At 49.3% G+C, this 18,602-nt stretch overlaps 1 protein-coding gene across 1 annotated transcript; it reads right to left on the reverse strand.

Moving 5' to 3' along the window:
• Window positions 1–10,404: 10,404 nt before the first annotated feature.
• On the reverse strand, window positions 10,405–18,170 carry PTGR3 (prostaglandin reductase 3). Its single transcript, XM_057699812.1, has 2 exons — window positions 17,817–18,170; window positions 10,405–11,541 (listed from the first exon to the last, which is right to left on the reverse strand). Exons 1-2 carry the CDS (start codon window positions 18,023–18,025, stop codon window positions 10,617–10,619), a joined length of 1,134 nt encoding a protein of 377 aa, XP_057555795.1. The 5' UTR covers window positions 18,026–18,170; the 3' UTR covers window positions 10,405–10,616.
• Between the last annotated feature and the right edge of the window lie 432 nt (window positions 18,171–18,602).

Raw genomic sequence — 18,602 nt, forward strand, 5'->3', positions numbered from 1 at the left:
TCTCTTGGGAAGACTGCTCAGGCAGGACGGCAGTAACCAAGGCATCGCAGGGACAAAGAGACCAAGTTCCCAGGTCGACCCCATGGTGAGTTATCCAACCGTTTTGGGGTGCTGGAGACCCAGTGATGTGCTCCCTCCCTGGCTTTAGGGACCTCGGGATTCATGAGGACCTCGCCTCGCCCCACAAGGGGCCTCTGCCTGTTGTCTTCTGGAACTCTGATTCCATGGGCTTCCCAGCATCCCTCCTGCACCATGGGTTTCTTGTGTTTTGGGTGGGATGGCCCGCTCCCCAGGGGGAAATCCACGCCTCCTGCCACACACAGATTCACTTGGCTCAATCCGAGGGAAGTGGAGGCCTTTTGTGGAGGGTGGTGGGTGGGGTGTGGATGCAGTGGAAGCAGAGCCTGTTCCTGCAGGCAGCCATGTGATGAAGCAGCCTGAGAACCGAACCCCTGAGAAATGGAGCTGGATCCCTGATCAATCTGTGCCTGAAGCCTGCCCTACCTCTGAACATTCCAGTTACAAGAGCCCCCTAATTGTTCAAGGCAGTTTGACTTGGATTTTCTCACACTTGTACTCCTGATTTTTAATGTAATATATATATAATATGTACCACTTTATATGTTTAATATGAATATATAAATATTTTAAAAATAATCCTCTGTGGACCTGTCCTAGACCAGGCTTCGTCTACTTTGGGTAACACATTTCAAGGTGTTGCTACTTACTTTGTGGGATTTCTTCTCATTTTTCTAATCTCAAGTCTCTCAAAGCCATAAGGGCTGTAACTGACTGCCTTGGCATCATGGCGTGGGGAGCAGGCTCAGTTCATTTGAGAAAGACTTCCCTGGCCGTCTGGAACCAAACTCCCAGAGTCTCTGAGGTCCACCTGTGACCATGCACCAGCCCAGGGCTGACTGTGAGGCAGCCTTACCTTCAGGGAGTTCAGTCTCCAGGGAGACAGACGTGTGTAAGTGGATAGTAGACTGAGGCGCCATGGAAAGTGCTAGAAACAGGGGGTGAGCGAAGTCCTCCTGGAGCCCAGAGGTGCGAGTAACTCTGTACCTGGACAGAACCGGAATTTGATGAAAATAAACAAACTCACGTAAGGCAGACCAGCCACCAGGCCACCTCTGCTATCACTGCCAATCCCTTTATTAACCGAGGGCCACGTTTCTTAAAGCTCTCCTATCAAGGAAAAGGTCTCACCAGGAAGCCTGGAGTCCCCAGAATTTCTCAGATTCACATTTGGGGATCCACAGAGACCTGAGATGTTGACCTGTGGAAGACGGGGTACCTCTCCTGGCCCAGGCCGGCCCCCGCCCAGAGAGCCTGTACTTGCCTGGCCCCGCCGGCTTCTGCCCTCCGGCCCCTCCAGGAAGCCTCCGAGGTCATCACAGCATCACGCCCGGTGCCTCCTGCCTGGCCTCCAGCCCGGCTGCCCCGAGCTGCGCCCCGCTCTGTGTGGGCAGCTGAGTGGGGCCCTGACTGTCTTGCTGATCGCGCTCGGAGACGGGCCGTCCTCTCTCGGCTGCAAGGCGCCTCCTGTGGGGCGGCCGCCTGGCCACATCTGCTGCCATAGCCGAGGTCAGAACCCTGGGAGGGTGCGGGGCGGGCACCGGGGACACCCCGGGGCTCATCCCACCCTGCGCGGTAGCACTCGCGTGGCTTTTTCTGATGAAGGCCACAGCCTCTCCAATTCCTGTCATTTCTACAGGCTTATCTTTAACTAAAGGCTACATGGGGTGCCACGTCGCTTGTTCCAAAGGTGGAGGCAAATCGGGTGCCCTCCCTCTCGGGATAACTGTAACATATTGTCGTGATGGTACACACACGCCCACAGAGGAAAGACCCCTCTGAGGACGGCTGCCTCCTCCGGTAAAAGGGCCGATGTTCAACTGGTGACTGGTGACTCCTGGGCAGGGGAGGGGACACTGGTGTGATAAACAGTTTGACTAGAGAAGCAGAAGAAGATGCCAGGGGGCACGTTCTGGTCCCCTTGGACCTGCCTTTTTTATTTTATTTTATTTATTTTTGACATGAACAAGACTTACAAAGAACTTTATTGAAATGGAGGTCTTTTTCTATACTTATTTTCATCTATTTCGTTTTTCTTTTTTTCAAAATTTTTCTTAGAGTATAGTCGGTTCACAATGTTGTGTTTGTTTCTGCTACAGAACAAAGTGAATCAGTTATATATACACATATATCCACTCTTTTTTAGATTCTTTGCCCATATAGGCCATTACAGAGTATTGAGTAGACTCCCCTGTGCTATACAGTAGGTCCTTATTAGTTATCTATTTTATACATAGTAGTGTGTATATGTCAGCCCCAATCTCCCAATTCATCCCTCCCCACCTTGCTCCCTGGTAACCATAAGTTTGTTTTCTACAACTGTGTCTCTATTTCTGTTTTGTAGATAAGTTCATTTGTATCCTTTTTAAAGATTCAACACATAATTGATATCATAGGATATTTGTCTTTCTCTGACTTACTTCAATTAATATGATAATCTCTAAGACCATCCATGTTGTTGCAAATGGCATTATTTTGCTCTTTTTTATGGCTGAGTAATATTCCATTACACATATGTACCACGTTTTCTTTATCCATCTGTCTATCAATGGACATTTAGGTTGCTTCCATGTCTCAGTTATTGTAAACAGTGCTGCAATGATCATTGGGGTACATGCATCTTTTCTTTATTTGGCCACGCTGTGCAGCGTGAGGGATCTTAGTTCCCCAACCAGGGATCGAACCTGTGCCCTTGGCATTGGAAGCGCAGAGTCTTAACCACTGGACCACCAGAGAAGTCCCTGGGGCACATGTATCTTTTCAAATTATGTTTTTCTCCAGATATACGCCCAGGAGTGGGATTGCTGGATCATATGACAGCTCTATTTTTAGTTTTTTAAGGAACTTCCATACTGTTCTCTATAGTGGATCTGCCTTTATATAAAAGATGGTGAAGGTAGAGGTAGAGGGTTTGCTGTCACCTTCTGCTGAGCAGCGCCAGGACACTCCTGTCCCTTTTCTGCACCTCCTTCTGCCCCACTTAGAACTGGGTGAAAACACTTGCCACCGGAGTGCTCTGATAGCAGACAGGTGACGGATGTCGCGGCTGATGGTTAATGGAAAGGACTTGAAAATGGCAACTTGATAAAGGCACCATTTTCATAGTTACATCAAATGCTTGTTTTGTAATTTGTGCCTAGGTCGCCTTCGGGTTGCTCAGAAATGCTTTATAAAACTGCATCTTGCAGGACGGGGATCTCTTCAAGGGCAGTGAGATCCAGGACCTTGCTGCTCACCGTGTGGGCCTGGCATCAGTAGCACCTGGGAAATGTGGAGTCCCAGGCCCTGCTCAGATCTGCTGAATCAGGACCTGCATTGTAACAGGTGTGCGTCTGTACAAGGCAGCTGGAGACACAGTGCTCGCGAGTGGAAAACGGCCTCAGACCCCGGTCTCTGTTCAACCAGTGACTAAGTGATCTAGCAAAGTCACTTCTCTGTGCCGCATTTTCCCATCTGTAAAATGGGCGTCACTCGTCTGTATCAATTTGATAGGAAAGAGGTGAAGATAGTGACACTGTCTTCTAATCTATCAAATTTGTAAGCATGTTCCAAGATGTCACATAAAGTGTGAGCAAAAGTTGGAACAAGAAATATTCCTCAGTAACCACAATGACAGCACTTTTATTTTTACTGCTGAGAGAATGAGCGGTTTTACAGCTGGGGTGACACCAGGGCCCCACTGGCACGACCTTGTTCTGTGTACACGATGTACCCGGATGTAAGTAATTCTCCAAAAGTTACTTTGATAAAAACCCTCAAGGAGACAATTCAATTTCCAAATGTAAATTCCAGCAACATACAGAAGGACCACTATTGCTTCCAGTCCCCTGGTGAGAAATGAGGTTTTCTACAAAATGAGATTGCCTTTGACATTGTGGCTGTTCCTGAAAAGGGTTTTTCAATGTTAAAAGAAGCTGTTTCTATTGGGAAAGGATTTGTTCGTGTAAAGTTGAAAGTTTATGCTTGTTATGCATGAGTTTGAGGAAGGCAGAAATGATGTAGAAAGACAGGAATGTTCAATGTCATGTGGTTTTGAACGGTTCGCTTCCAAGCCTTAATTATGATCTGTCATTTGTCCAGAGGATGAGATTCTTGCCGTGTGAACGGGAGGTGTGGACCCACCGCTGTCTCTCCGAACTCGTACCCCCCTCATCCTGCAGCACTTCCCGCCCCTGGTGTGTGCATCTGGCCAGTGCAGCACAGAAGCTGCTGGATGCAGAATTCCATTTCAGGTGGAACGACCAATTCAGATTCTAGATATTTTGCTGTTGCATTGTCCATGTTCTATAGGCAATAACATATGCAAGTGAAATACTCTAGGGAAAAAAAACCTCAACATGTGATGATAACGGTTTTCTCTATTTGATTTTCATGATTTGACATACAGGAATACATTGATAGGAGATGATACCTTCTTTGTAGCACTAAAACTAAATTGTGGGCCTTCAGCTCTTAATTCCATTGAGGTTTTTCTTTTTTTCCTGAAAGTCTGTGTGATATTTAGATGACACAGAATCAAATGATCTGGACACCTGACTTGTGCTGGATTAAAGGGGGTCTTGAGTGGAACACACTTGGTGGTCAGAACTGTGATATTCTCCTTGGTTTGGTCATCACCTCATCCAACAAAAGATTTATAACAAAGGCCAGTTGTTATTCTGTGACACTTTCAGTCAGGCATCTAGGGAAGGACCTTGGCAACTTACAAAAGGGTAAGAGAGAGATGGCCTGGTGCCCTGGGACAGAACCTGCCTGTGCTTTGGCTTCATTCTCCATGGCCTTGGACAAGACACCCAATCTTCTTGAGTCTTGCTTTCTCCATTTATAAAGTGGGCAGAACTAGATTGTCCCTTAAATCCCAAATTTTACCACTTAGAGGACAAAGGAGTCTTCTCGTCTGTGATGGGCAGAGAGCATCCCAGGCTCCCTCTAGGTGTGTGTCTGCTGGCCACTCCTCCCCAAAGCTGGCACACACAGGGCAAGGCAAAGACTTCTAAGCCGGACTCCCTTGCTTCCCTACACATGCTTCCACGTCTCCCACCGACCAGAGAGACCACCCACTCAGGTTGTTCTAGGATATGGTTCAACTCTTTACTCGGAGGATAAGGCACGACAGGAGCTTGACAGTTTATGCTCTCAGCACAAATCCAACTTTCATATTGGACGTTACCACCAGTCAGCAGGGTGTGTTTTAATTATTATTTTAATTTCACATTGGCAGAAAGACACTGTCAGATAGTGCCCTTCAAGGGAAACTCTTACTTTGGGGGGCTTTTGTCTCATGCTTCCCAGCATATATGAGGCATGTATTGGTCTCCCTAAACTATACTCCATGGAGTACTTACCCTACTGCTTGAGAGATGCAAGACTCGCTTCGCAACAGGGTCCGTGCCTCCCGGATGCCTTTGAGCAAGCGCTGAAGGGCAAGTCTACACTGTGCAAGGCCATCTTATTGAGAACGGATGCGGGCTATCTATTTTATATGCAGTAGTGGGCATATTTTAATCTCAAGCTCCTAATTTATCACCCCCTTTCCCCTTTGGTAACCATGTTTGTTTTCTATGTCTGTGAGTCTCTTTCTGTTTTGTCAATATGTTCATTTGTATCATTTTTTTTTAGATTCCACATTTAAGTGACATCATATGATATTTGTCATTCTCTGTCTTACTTCCCTTAGTACGATCACCTCTAGGTCCATTCATGTTGCTGACAAGGACCTACTGAACAGCACAGGAAACTACACTCAATATCTTGTAATAACCTACAATGGAAAAGAATCTGAAAAAGAATGTATATACGAGAGTGAGTCAACAATTATCTGCACTCTGGCTGTAGAATTTATAGAAGTTTTTTTTAAATAAATTTGTTTATTTTATTTTTTTGGTTTCTTTGGGTCTTTGTTGCTGTGCGTGGGGTTTCTCTCGTGGTGAGTGGGGGCTACTCTTTATCGTGGTGCACAAGCTTCTCAATGCAGTGGCTTCTTTTGTTGTGGAGCATGTGCTCTAGGCACGTGGACTTCAGTAGTTGTGGCAAACAGGCTCAGTAGTTGTGGCACACAGGTTCAGTAGTTGTGGCACGCTGGCTTAGTTGCTCTGCGGCACGTGGGATCTTCCCGGACCAGGGCTCAAACCCGTGTCCCCTGCATTGGCAAGTAGATTCTTAACCACTGGGCCACCAGGCAAGTCCCTAGAAGTGTTAATATAACCAGAGTGTGGATAATTTTTGACTCACCCTCCTATGTAGATATATATTTATGTTCTTGTATATATGTATATATATAAAACCCAATCACTTTGTTGTACACCTGAAACTAACATAACACTGTAAATCAACTATATTTCAATAAAAATTATAAAAAAAGAATAGATGCTAAGACAGCATTTACACCCATCTACTTTTAGTCTTGTTTTCGCATCTCATTAGCTACTCAGATCTAGAGAAAGAATTACACAGAAGACTCACGCATACAGAATTGAAATATGCACCTTATTTGACTTTTTTCTGGCATGACAATTTTCTACTATCAAGCATTAGTTGAACAGATACATATTGGGAAAATATTATTTATTTTGTACAGTACTTTTTTTTTTTGCCAACATTCTGTAGTTTGCCCATGGTAACAGCAAAAAGGTTCTTATGTCAAACATTCCTTCTTTTATAAGTTGAATAACACAATGCTACAGGTCTACTAAAAATTGGAATTCAAAGATTAAAATGTCCGCAGCAAGGTATTGAGCAACCAGAGTTTTACATTTTGACTTCTGAAATATGATCATAATTCTGGGCCATAACTAGAAAATTAGTTACAGAAAATCTAACTTTAAGAAAACCTACCAACAAACCCAAAAATTAACTAATAAAGTTTGCTTGAATTTTGTCTCTAAATAAGTGCTATAAATAACAAATAATATTTAGTAAAACAAGAGAATGGGAGGTACAGAGAAAAGTAGTTGTGAACACATCACATCAGGCTATCTGCACCTGGGCTACATTCGTAAAACTTGGGTTGTAACCCCTAGGAGAGTGTCGTCCACAGTGGGTCGCGTTTGGTCTTTTCCTATCGTATTTCTTCTGTAAGTTGCATGTTGCCCATCTGTTTGTGTACAAACCTAAAATATGGTATTTTCCCCATATGTACATGCGGTCAAGTGATCAAGAGAAATATTTTCAGTACCGAGCACTCCCTGCCCCATTTTAAATGAAATCCTGAATGTAGTAAACGCGTGCTAATTGGGAACTCCATGAAGGGGTTAAACATTACCCATTACAAGTCGGGCGGCCATTATAAATGTTACCCAAATAAAAGCCAGAAACAGGAAGCCAAAAAGCAGGTCCCTACAGCAGGCATGTCTTAAATGATATCATTTGTCAAGTTTCCAGCATCTTGTGGTGGTGAACACACTAAAAAAAGAAGGTCTGTGTTGTGCTGAGGACATTACATCCTCATTAGTTGGAATGTTCCTTAAGTACATAATGCAAGATTTTCATTTTAATAAGAAGCAGCTACTTGTCACTGCACTTTCATTAGATAAATACTGAATGTAATACTAATGACCATTTTAGAGGCTCCATTCTACTCCTGAGAAACTCCATTCACATGAAATCATGTAAGAATTTATAGAACACATCATGCAAAACTTCTGTGCCACTTCTTTGCAACTATTCCCTAATCTTTTTTTTTTTTTTTATGCTGAAGTTGGTCAACAGCAGAAGTCATCACCAAAGGATCTGAAATGACATCGTTGGTATTTTTTGCACGCTAAACAAATCTGAAGGAAGAGCATTTGGCTTTTTAGAAGTTACAATGGAATGGGAAGGAAGAGTTGGGACTTCCTTGTTTCTTGGCATGCTTACCGGCGTCAAGGCTCTCCATCTGCCCAGCCAGAGGCATCAAGGCTGATGTGCAGAGAGGGCCACCCTGAGAACCCAGAAATCATTCATCCACCATGATCGTTGAGCCCTGGCCCCCTCTCTAAAACAAAGACTGACAATTGCTCTGATGGATGTACTTTTTGACATGTAATACAGTTCAGAAGAAAGGTGGTGAGAGCATTGCACCATTTCACCTCCCATTAGAGGCTGGACTTGAACGATAATCCCAGAAGATGAAACTGATGCTGAACTATGACCCTCAATTTACAAATCATTTTTCAGAGGAATAAAAAAAAGTTTAAACATATTTTTGGCATTATCTGAATGGGCGGAATCTTTCATGCTTGTTTTCTAAGAATAAATGAAAACAGCATGCACTGTAGTTTCTTAGTTTGGGGAAAGACAGAGCATGAGGTTTTCAGACTGTATTTTATTTTCAACCTGGGTGTTTGAAATTTTTTTTTTTTACATAGCTGAATTTAGTATATGCCTTCAAAACATAATAAATTTCTATTCTGCAGCTTAAGGGATCCATCCGTTAAAATGTTGGTCTTTCATCTTTATTACTCTCCCATTAAAATGAAAGAAACCGGGACGCACTTCAGTTTAGAAGAAGCAATTTAGTTGGCGATGTCCTTACCACTCAAGTCTTGACAGAGGGAGAAAGCACATGATTGCTTGGACTTCACACATCTACCTGCATAGGGAGCAACTAAGCCTATCGGACAGATACTGTGTTAAACTGAATAATATTCTTTGATGAGATGATTTGATTACAACGTTTCTCCACTACCAGTCATTCCCTTGCAGTTACATTCGTGAAACCTGTCTCCTCCCCTTTGTTTGTTTGTGTATCTAGAAGGGAGGCAAAGTCTCCTTCCGTTTTGCTACAGCTGTGAGGTCTGAAAGGGACAGATTAATAACGGAGCAGCACACTGGCCCCGCTTCTCTGGTACCCTGCACCAGTAACCCTTTGCTATAATGAGGACACAAAGAGCCTCCCATCAGGCTGCTACCCTTCTTCATAACTCAAAAGCGTCACAGTGGCAATAGCCTCCAGTGCTATTTGTCTTTAGTGCAGTTGTGACACTTGAGCGTGATCCATAATTTGGTAGCTATTTACCGTGACATTTCCCTTCAGTGCAGCCACAACGTTCAGTGAAGCCATTATTTGGTCCCATTTACCATATAAATTGTATTGTTGTGCATGCATGCTAGCAGCTACATTAGGTACCTGAAAATGAGTAAATCTTGTAAAACAGATACTAACAGCTATTCAGCAGTAGGATTGCCTTGCTCCTCAGACAGAAAGAAAGAAAAATTAAATATGGTCACCAAGTTTCCTGGAGCATCTTTAATCGCGTGTCTATTTATTGAGCATGTTAGAGACGCTGAAACCCAAGGCTCTGAAAAATAATCTGGTGGGCTCTGCCTTCGTTAGAAAGGCACGATGGCATTCCCAGCTTAATGATGAAAAGGGGCGCAGCCTTTGGTGGGCTGAAGGGTAGGACGACGGCGGATCAGCTGCAGGCTTGATTGGGGGTGGGGGGGAGGCACGGGACTCGTTACTTTCATGTGTGTGACATCAGGTGACAGTGACAGAGAAGCATCTCGTTCCGCCAGGACACGTGGAGAAGGAAAACGGGAACACAGCATCGCTGGCTGCTATACTGATTCCAGGATCAGAGAGAAAACACACCTTCCCAAAGTGTCTAACACGGAGCAAACACACAATCATTTTAGTTCACTTTGGTCCCCACTTTGCACGATGCTATCTGACATACCCTGCTTAGGCACATGAAGGGTGCTGTTAGGTGCTACGGTGCTTTCCCCTGCATGGCCCGTATTCTGTTATGTAGACCCTCACTGCGGACGGAGCAAATACTCTTCCCTTTCCTGTGCATGTATTAAGTTTTTAAAGTTCCCTTAATTGATACAGTTTCCTAAACCTGCTTTTTGTCTATATATGTTTTCAACACTAATTTGCCTCCTAAGGGAAGAGAGAAATTTTCCATCCCACATGTGCGTCACCGTGATGACTGTGCATAAAAGCCATTAAATAAGAGATTTTTTTTTAAAAGAGGTCTGTGCTCACTGAATTTTTTTTAATAGCCTAACAAAATCAAAGTTTTGGGAGAATCCCTCCAAATTTCTATTTAGATAGCTGGCTGGTGATTTATAGAAAAAGAAAGGCCATTTCCTGAGAATATGGACGCTGAGAAATGGGTGACTTTTGCTATATCTCTCATTTATTAACAACTTATTAGCATTAGACCAAAGTCTCCCAAAGCAAAAAACTCATGAACTATTTTCAAGACCAATTTTAAAATCTCATCAAGCTGAAGACATACTGATTTGATCAGATCTTACATCAGGAATTAATTTAGTTCCCTGGAACAATAAAATCTGGAATGAGACTGTCCATGAGTAGAGCTGAATGTAAAGGGTTTACCGCTGTACCACTGAGAAAAGTTTTATTAGCACTTTTTTTTTTTTTGCAAGGGAGGGGCAAAAAAGAAAAAAGGAAATAAAGAGAAAGCTAGTCATTAAAACTTATTCTTGTTTTAAAAAATATTATCTCCGTTATCAACTAAAAATAGATTTGAGTAATTCTGGGGCATAAAATGTCTTGTTTTTCTTCTTTTATTTATGCCATTGTTCTGTTTTTACAGCTTACTGTTGACAGAGTGAGGTAATTCAACGACAATTTTTCCAGTGTTTTTTCTCATGTACATATAATCGACGGCCCGGAAAACAGACTCCAGGCCGGTAAACCTGCCCTCTGCAGACAGATCTCCGAGGTCCACCTCACAAACGAGCTCTCCACTTGCATACATCTTAAGCAAGTGGTCCATGGCGGCTCGATGCTTCGAAAGGTAATGGTTCAAGAAGAAGCCCTGGACGCTGGCGGATTTCTTCAGCAGTTTGGCTGGTAGTGTTCCTGCTTTCACAGGCGACAGGCCGGTAGGAGTTTGGTAGCCAGAGACAAACCCAATTATCATCAAGCGCCCTTTGGTAGCCAAGGCGTCCACTGCCAAGTCAAACATGGCTCCCCCGACGGATTCATACACCACGTCCACACCGTGGGGGTACTCCTGCTTCAGCACAGCACCCACGTGCTCTGCATTATAGTTGATGGGACGGTCACAGCCAAGGGACTTCAGAAAAGCAGACTTTTCATCCGAAGAGCAAGTTCCAATGACGTGGCACTTGGCCTTCTTGGCAAGCTGGACGGCAAACTGGCCGGTCCCCCCAGCTGCTGCGGTCACCAGAACTTTCCTCCCCTCCGACAGTTCTCCGAGCTCTTTCAGGCTGATGTAGGCCGTGGTACCACTTATCAGGAGAGGGAGATACTCGGGTTTCACGGCCGGCACAGGAATGGCCACACTGGCAGGCACCACTGTGTACTCAGCAAAAGAGCCAGGTACCAGGTAGGCCACCGCCTGGCCGACTGTGTACGTGGCGCTGGCGGAGAGGCCCAAGGCCACCACCTCTCCCACACCTTCAAACCCTGCGTCAAAGGGGGTCTTGACTGAAGGGTCATAGCGGCCGGCTGAGTAGTTGATGTCAGATGCATTAACACCAACAAATCTAGAAGGAAACAGACACACAAATACATTCAGATGCTTTCCTCGTCAAGGCCTTTCTATTCCGCTTAGAAAAATTCCTCTAATTCCAGTGACTGTAGAGGGTGGTGAAGCTATATATTCTGATAGAATTAAAAAAAAAAAAAAAGTCAAAAATCAGAGGTCCTGATATTCAGTTCAAAAAAAAAGAAAAAAGTAATCAAACAAGTATGAGTTCAACAGTGATTTGTTATCAGCGTTTTGGTATATTTTATTCTTTCGTTAGTTTAGGAATAATTTCATATCCCTCTAAACAGCAAGTTATTTCACATACCATTTATTCCCTTCCACTTCCTTTTGAAAGAGGGAAAAAAAAAGTCAGGAAGCCCTCTTATACACAAACTTCACTGGAGCTATGAGTTGGAAATTAATTGGCCTCTTAACAAAGATGTTAAAAACAACAGTGGGATAAAATATATTCCAAGAAGTAGACTTGTATTGATTCTGGCAACAATTTAACACTTCAGATAATAATAGTAACGACAATGATATTATTAAAGATTGATGTAATGTGCAAGGTCACTGGCTGTTACACGTTACTGCAGGGGTTCTTTCAAACAGTGTGAGGGAGGCAGCAGCAAATTTTCTTTCTGATGTAACTATGTCCAGTGCGAAAATATGCATTTTGATTAATTGAACAAAAATTGTCTCATAAGGGTAGAGAGATTTTTATGGAACATCCAACATTTTACAGTCCTTCCGAGATGAAAAGGAACCGGCACTATATTTTTCCTCAACAAGAAGCAGAGACATACTTGATTAATACCAGATGATTATTTTCACTTTGGTATCCAGAGTCAATTTAATTGCGAGGCTGGTATTTTTACCAGCTTTTTTTCCATCTCAGTATACCTCATAACAAAAATATCCTGATACATAAGGAAAAAAGCCGTCTCCTAAGGATGTCAGGAGGTGGCTGAAACACATAGCGGACGACTCTAAAAATGTCATTTCCACCTGTAATGAAATGAGAAGGTGGTGGTACCTGGTGGTGGGAGGAAAGTTGGTAAGTAGGTCATTTTAAAATAATTTACTTTTAATTTAACATAATAAACCCCAAACTGCCCTGTGCAAGGACCCACTTCCACTGTATTACAGACAACGCTTTGCACTTATAACGCGCCCTCGTGACTGTGCCTGTATATGTATGGGACTGAAAGCTCTCTACATGTTGTAGAAGTGAGAATGCAGAAAGCTCTCTCCGGGCACCTCCAGCTGCTTTCAGAAGTTAGCAGACACACAGCCTCACTAGCACGCTACAGAATTCCACTCCCATAGGTGATCCACAGCCTTGAGAAGCCGGAATAATGATTTTTGGTGGCTTCTCATTTGGCTTTAAATATCAAGAGGCCCACATTCTGTTTTCTGTGGTTGGGGGGAGGGGTGCTATCCTTCCTTTCAGTTTGCGGAATCCTCAAGGCCTAGTCTTTTTAAACAGGGCCAGCTTCCCGAGAGCGTGCTTCTGGACCTCAGGGAAGGAGCCGGAGCTGAGCCCAGCCGGAGCGCCTCTCGGTGCCGGCTCCGGGCTGCAAAGCCCACTGCAGGGAGGCGTCCGCGGGGGTGGGAGTGGCAGGCTGTGCTGCAGAGGTGGGGGCCAGGGCGCACGGCCAGCTCCGTTCCCTTCGTCCAGGATGAGATCTGCCCTTCCCCGGCCTCGCCCCTCCCGTCTCCTCCACCCCCCCCGCCCCCCGGCGGCTCTCCCTTCCCAACCGCAGAGGCCCTTCCCTTGCGGGGAGCCCCCGCCTTGGACTCGGAGGGACGCCCGGCCCCTCGGGTCTCTCCCCCCCACTCCCTCCAGCCCCGCAAGGGGCGCGCCCAGCGGGGGCTGCGAGCGGGGAGCCGCTGCAGGAGGAGAAGGCAGCCCCAGCTCTCCCCGTGCGGGCGGTGGTGGCCGCTTCCCGGGACCCAGCGGGGCGCACGCCCGGAGAACAGCGGCGAGGAGAGGGCACCCGCGCCAGAGGGGGCGGCGAGGGCCGGGGCGTGCGTGTGTGTTGGGGCGGGGGGCTCTGCCGGGGGCTGTGGTGGCCGCAGCCCACCAGCGGCCGCTTGAGTGTACCCCCGGGGCTTTGCTTAAAAACCCAAATCAAACGTAGCGGCCGAGCCCGGCCAGCGCTGGAGCGGTGGCAGGAGGCCGCAGGGCCCGCCGCGCGCCCCGTCCGCGTCTCCCACTCCCTGGGGCGCCCTTGGTGCGCCCGGGCCGGCCTGCAGGGCGCCCGAAGTCGGCGCTTCTGGCACCGTCTCCCCTCGGAAGTGCCTGGCTTCCGCCGACGGCCCGGCGGGTGCCGTCCCAAGGCCTCTCCGCCGCCACCACCGAGACGCGATCAGTGAGTCCGACTTCCGGAGCGGGCTGTGGCTGCGCGGGTCGCAGCCCAGGCCCGCGACCGTGACCTCGGCCTCCCTGGGCCCAGCGGGGGTCCCGGCCGACGCGCCCAGCCCGCCCTGGCCGTGGATCGCGGACCCAGGAGCGGTCAAGTGCCAAGGGAGCCCTGAGCACACGGCGCGCCGGAGCGCAGCGGCCGCGGGACAGAGCCGCCGACACCCAGGCCGTGACCTTGGCCTCGCAGGCACCCCCATTTTTCGTGTCTCCTCACCCCACCCTGGCGTCTTCTAAACCGCCTGCGTCGTCGGTGAAGGAATCCCGAGTTCCTGCTCCGCTCCCGGCACCTCGCCCTCTCCAGGGTCGCCCAGCCCCTGGTGTGGGCCCCCACCTCTCCCTGGACCCCCGCTTTGACGCTGCGCCGCCGCCGCCGCGGCTGGTGGGGACCCGCCACTGCCCGCACGCGCCTTGGTTCTTACCTGGGCTTTGGGAAGAGCTGCGTGAGGGTCGGGAGCCCGCGCCTTCGGCTCGATCAGAGACAAGTTCAAGAACAGCCGGGCAATGGGCAAGGGGTCCCGGTTCGGGGCGCGGGGGACAGGAAGGGAGAGCGAGCGAGAAAAAGAAAGGGAAGATGCGCTAGCAAGACGCATGCATTCGGAGACTCGCTTTGTACCCCCTTTAATTGAAAATACGTGCTTTTAATGAGTGCGGGGGGTCTAGCGAGCCGACGGGCAGACCTACTCAAGAGACGAAAATCCAGGGAACCCCAGGAAAAAGAATGGGACGGTGCGGGCTTTCCCCAAATATATACTCTTCCAGAGTCACTCGGTTTATTTATACTAAAAAGTGATGAACCCCTTCGTCACGTCTACTGTGAAACAGGGCAGTCCTCAGAGGGGAGGGAAAGGCTTCTCTCTGAACAAAAACCAAACCCAAAGACTCAAGTTCAGAGCAAAAACCTTCAATACTGGGAGACAAAGTCGTCCAAACCAGAACTTCCCTTAAAAAAAAAAAAGAAAAGAAAAGATAAAAAGAAAAGGAAGAATGAAGGAAAAAAACAAAAAACAAACAAACAAAAAACCCCTCGGCCTGGAGAATCAGCAGAAATATTTACCCTCTGAGAGCAACAAAAGGTTTACCAAAAATGCCTTCCCCATCCCCCACCTTCTCTTTGCCATTCCTACCAGCGCTTTGGTCCATTATCTTGCACTTGAGCAGAAAATCGTTAGAAATATTTGGAAACGAAATAATGTGTCACTACCTTACAAAAAAAGCTAAAAATAGCGCGCGAACTGACTTAACCAGAGAGTGTCTTTCTCCCTTTTTTCATTTCTTTTCCGCGGGCTGGAGAAGAAGGAGGAGAAGCGAGGTCGTCCTAGGATGTTTGAAACCGGAAGGTGAGAACTGGGTAGAGGAACATCAGTGACACATTATAGAGGGACTCTAGGCGCCCCTTCTCATCCCTTTCCTAAACAGTAAACCTGATTATCTTAAATAGGTGCCTTAAAAGCACTTCCCTCCCTATGACTAAAGAATTTGTATTTTCTGTTAAAATGGAATAAGACGTGCAAAAGTTTCCACTGAAAGAAAAAGTCAGACGGAGCACAATTAAAACCCCCACACACCTTTCCAAACAAGTGAATTTGGGCTGAAGCCATTCATTCCAGAGCAGATTTTATTACAATAAAAATGAGAAGCTCTTGCACAAAATTTTCATGCAGCTAACATTGTTCGGGGCAATTTGGTCTAGGATTAAAATGAACTCAATTGCAGTGAGTGATTTAGCTTCTATTCTTTAAAAAAAAAACGGTAAAATGCCACCCTTACTGACAGTGTTTGCTAGAATAAAGGATCATCCTACAATTTGGGGGTGGGAGCAGATTTTCCAACAGAGTAAGGAGAGGGACAGGCAAAGGTTCCGCCCTCTCCCCACAAGCAGGAAACTCGCCCCATTCTTCTCTTGCGGATTTCAAGGTAGAAGTTAGAGGTCAAGCGGTTGATATAAACATCCTATTTATATTAAAGGGATTCTTGGCATATGTGGATGGATCTTAAAGAAACCCAAATTGAGGAGCTTGCAACATGGCAGCCGGCACTCCAGAACTCCGACCACCCAATTCAGGGACCGGCCCTGGTGACCCAGCGCAGGGAAGGGGCACACACCCTGGAGGCGGGGAGGCCGGGCGGCCGGCGCTGCGGGCGGGAGCAGCCACCACGACCGCGCGGGCGGGGGTCCCACCTCGCCGCTGCTGGGAGTGCTGGAACGTCACACCTTCCCCTGCCTGCCCGGCTCAGTCGCCCCCTCCCCATTTCACACCCTGTTTGTAAAAGGTATTTTTTTTCCGCAAGCAGTCGTGGGAGTGTGCACATGAGTGTTCACAGTCACCAGTGTACTGCATCAGGGGGAAAAAAAAAAAGCCCGTGTGAAACTTTGCCTGTTAAGTCTGGTTGGAGGCTTTTCAGTCTGAGTCTCATCGCAACTTCCAGCAAATCACTCGTGTGCTCTGTATGTTCTGCGTGAACACACACGCCCTTCTTTTTAACTTGGCAGGACGCGCGTCCGAATGGCAACAGCCTTAGCGTTCCGTGGCAGGAAGAAAGCCTCTGCAGCCCAGCTGCCATTAGTGCAAACTTTTTAAAGGACACACACCGCCCGCCGTTTAGGGCACTCCCCGCCCCCACCCCACCCCCAGCCTCCATTCAATCCCGCCCTTGGCTCACTCTATTTCTACGTTTCCAACAGGTTCCCAGAAGTTTTATATCCCGATCAGAATCCCGAAGTCCCCCAGCCTCCTTTGGAAGGCCGATGTGAATCTTTGAAATGGACCATTAAGCGTTGCTCCAAGCTACTTAGATAAGATACACTTTGTCCTTCAGTCCTCGCAGGGGACTTGGTACTTTCCAGCACACCACTCACGACATGGTTACGACCAGAACTTACTTCTCTCTTCGAAAGTATTATTCAACCTGAAATATGCAACACTGTAACCCCTCAGATGGGACCGAGCGGGCCGGCGCGTCCGGCTCTTGCCGCGGGGACAGAGGAAGGGGCACCGCCCGCCTGCAAGTCAGGCAGCGGGGGGACCCACCCGGCAGACCCGCGGGCTCGGCTCCGAAGAGTGAGGTCCCTGCCTTCCTGTTGCTTCAGCAGTTACGAAAGATTAGGGAGCTAGAAACACTAAGGTGGGACGTGTGGAGGTGGAAAAGAAAGTCCGCAGGTCGGGCAGCGGCCCCAGGGTCACCCGAAGGTCTGCAAAACTTGCGGCCGAACGCAGCCATGACCCCACCCCGGCCCCGGCCCCGCCGCCCGGGACGCGCGCCACGCGCCCCTCAGTACACCGCAGGGCACAGACGACCGTCACGCAGCACTGACAACACGCCGACGGCACCGGCGAGAGGCACACCAACGCACCCAACGACAGGCTCCGCCACTGCGAGGCGGCTGCCAACCTGGAGCGGACGGGGAAAGCCAGCCGGGTCCCCGGCCTCCTTCCTCCAAAGCACGTTCCCTACACGTCGCAGTTAGTGTCCGGGCTGTTCCCGCTCCACCCTAAAGATCAGGCGAACGCAGGAGCCGTGGGTGCGCGCGGGTGGGTCGGGCGGCGAGCCTCCCCTCCTGGGTCCCCTCGGTTTTATTTCGGGAGCGGGAGGGGAGGAGGGAGGGCTGGGGGAGGGGAGGGGATCCCAAATTAAAATAACCCTCAGTTATGAGCACGTTCGGTGCCATCGGATATCCACACCAGCAGCAGTCACAGTACATTCGCCTTCGCCAGATGGCGGCGGGTTCAACCTCCCGGGATCTCGCAAAGTCGGGCTGTGCGTCCGAGCGCGCGCCGGGTGTGGGGGCGCAGGCGGGCGCGGGACAGCCCGGGAGCGGCGCAGCGCGGGCCGGGGCCGGGGCGGGGGGCGCGGGCCGGGCTCACCGGTTCCGGACGAGGAGGTCTCCGTCCCCGGGGAGCGGCACCGGGCAGTCCCGGCGCAGGGTGACGGCCTCGCGGAAGTTGGGGCTCAGCCGGGTCACCACCAGCTTCTGCATGGCGCGGGGGATGGCCGAGCCCTGGAAGTCCAGGAAGTGGCGGGAGTACGACATGTCCACGATGGCTCTGGCCCCGGCGAGCGCCAGCCGCAGCATGGCCCACGCCTCCGCCTGCTTTCTGCGCCGCCGCCGGCCGGGGTCGCGCCCAGCCGGGGCCGCTCGGCTTGGCTCGGCGCGGCGCCGCGGGCGGAGCGGGCGGGTCCGCCCCTCCTCCGGCCCGCGCCCTCCCCTCGGCTCCCCCCGCCCCCCCGCCCTCCCCACGGCGCCCGGCGCCTGCTCCCCCCCTCCCGCCCCGCCGCGCGCGCCGCGGGGAGTCAGCGCGGCCCCCGCGGTTCCCGGGCGCGCCGCCCCGGGGTCCCGGCCGGGGGATGGTGCCGCCCCGGCCGCTGCTCCTTTAATCTTTTTGTTTTGGTTTGAATCCGCTCGGCGCAGACTGGCCGAGGATCCCCTCCGCCCTCCCCCTTGCTCCCGGCGCCCGGGAGGCACCGGATATCCCCACCCTCCCCGCGGTCTAAAAGCCGGATTTGACTCCTCTAAAAGGGGGAGGGGGCGGCGAGGGGACCCGGGCGTCCCGCGACCTGCGCGGCCCGCAGCCGGCGGCAGCCCGGGGCGTCCTCGGAGCTGCGCGGCGCCCGGCGGCCGGCGCAGGCGCCTCCCCTTCCCGTGCGAAGCG

This window comes from Hippopotamus amphibius, chromosome 11 (genome assembly GCF_030028045.1).
Source record: "Hippopotamus amphibius kiboko isolate mHipAmp2 chromosome 11, mHipAmp2.hap2, whole genome shotgun sequence".
Lineage (NCBI taxonomy): Eukaryota > Metazoa > Chordata > Mammalia > Artiodactyla > Hippopotamidae > Hippopotamus > Hippopotamus amphibius.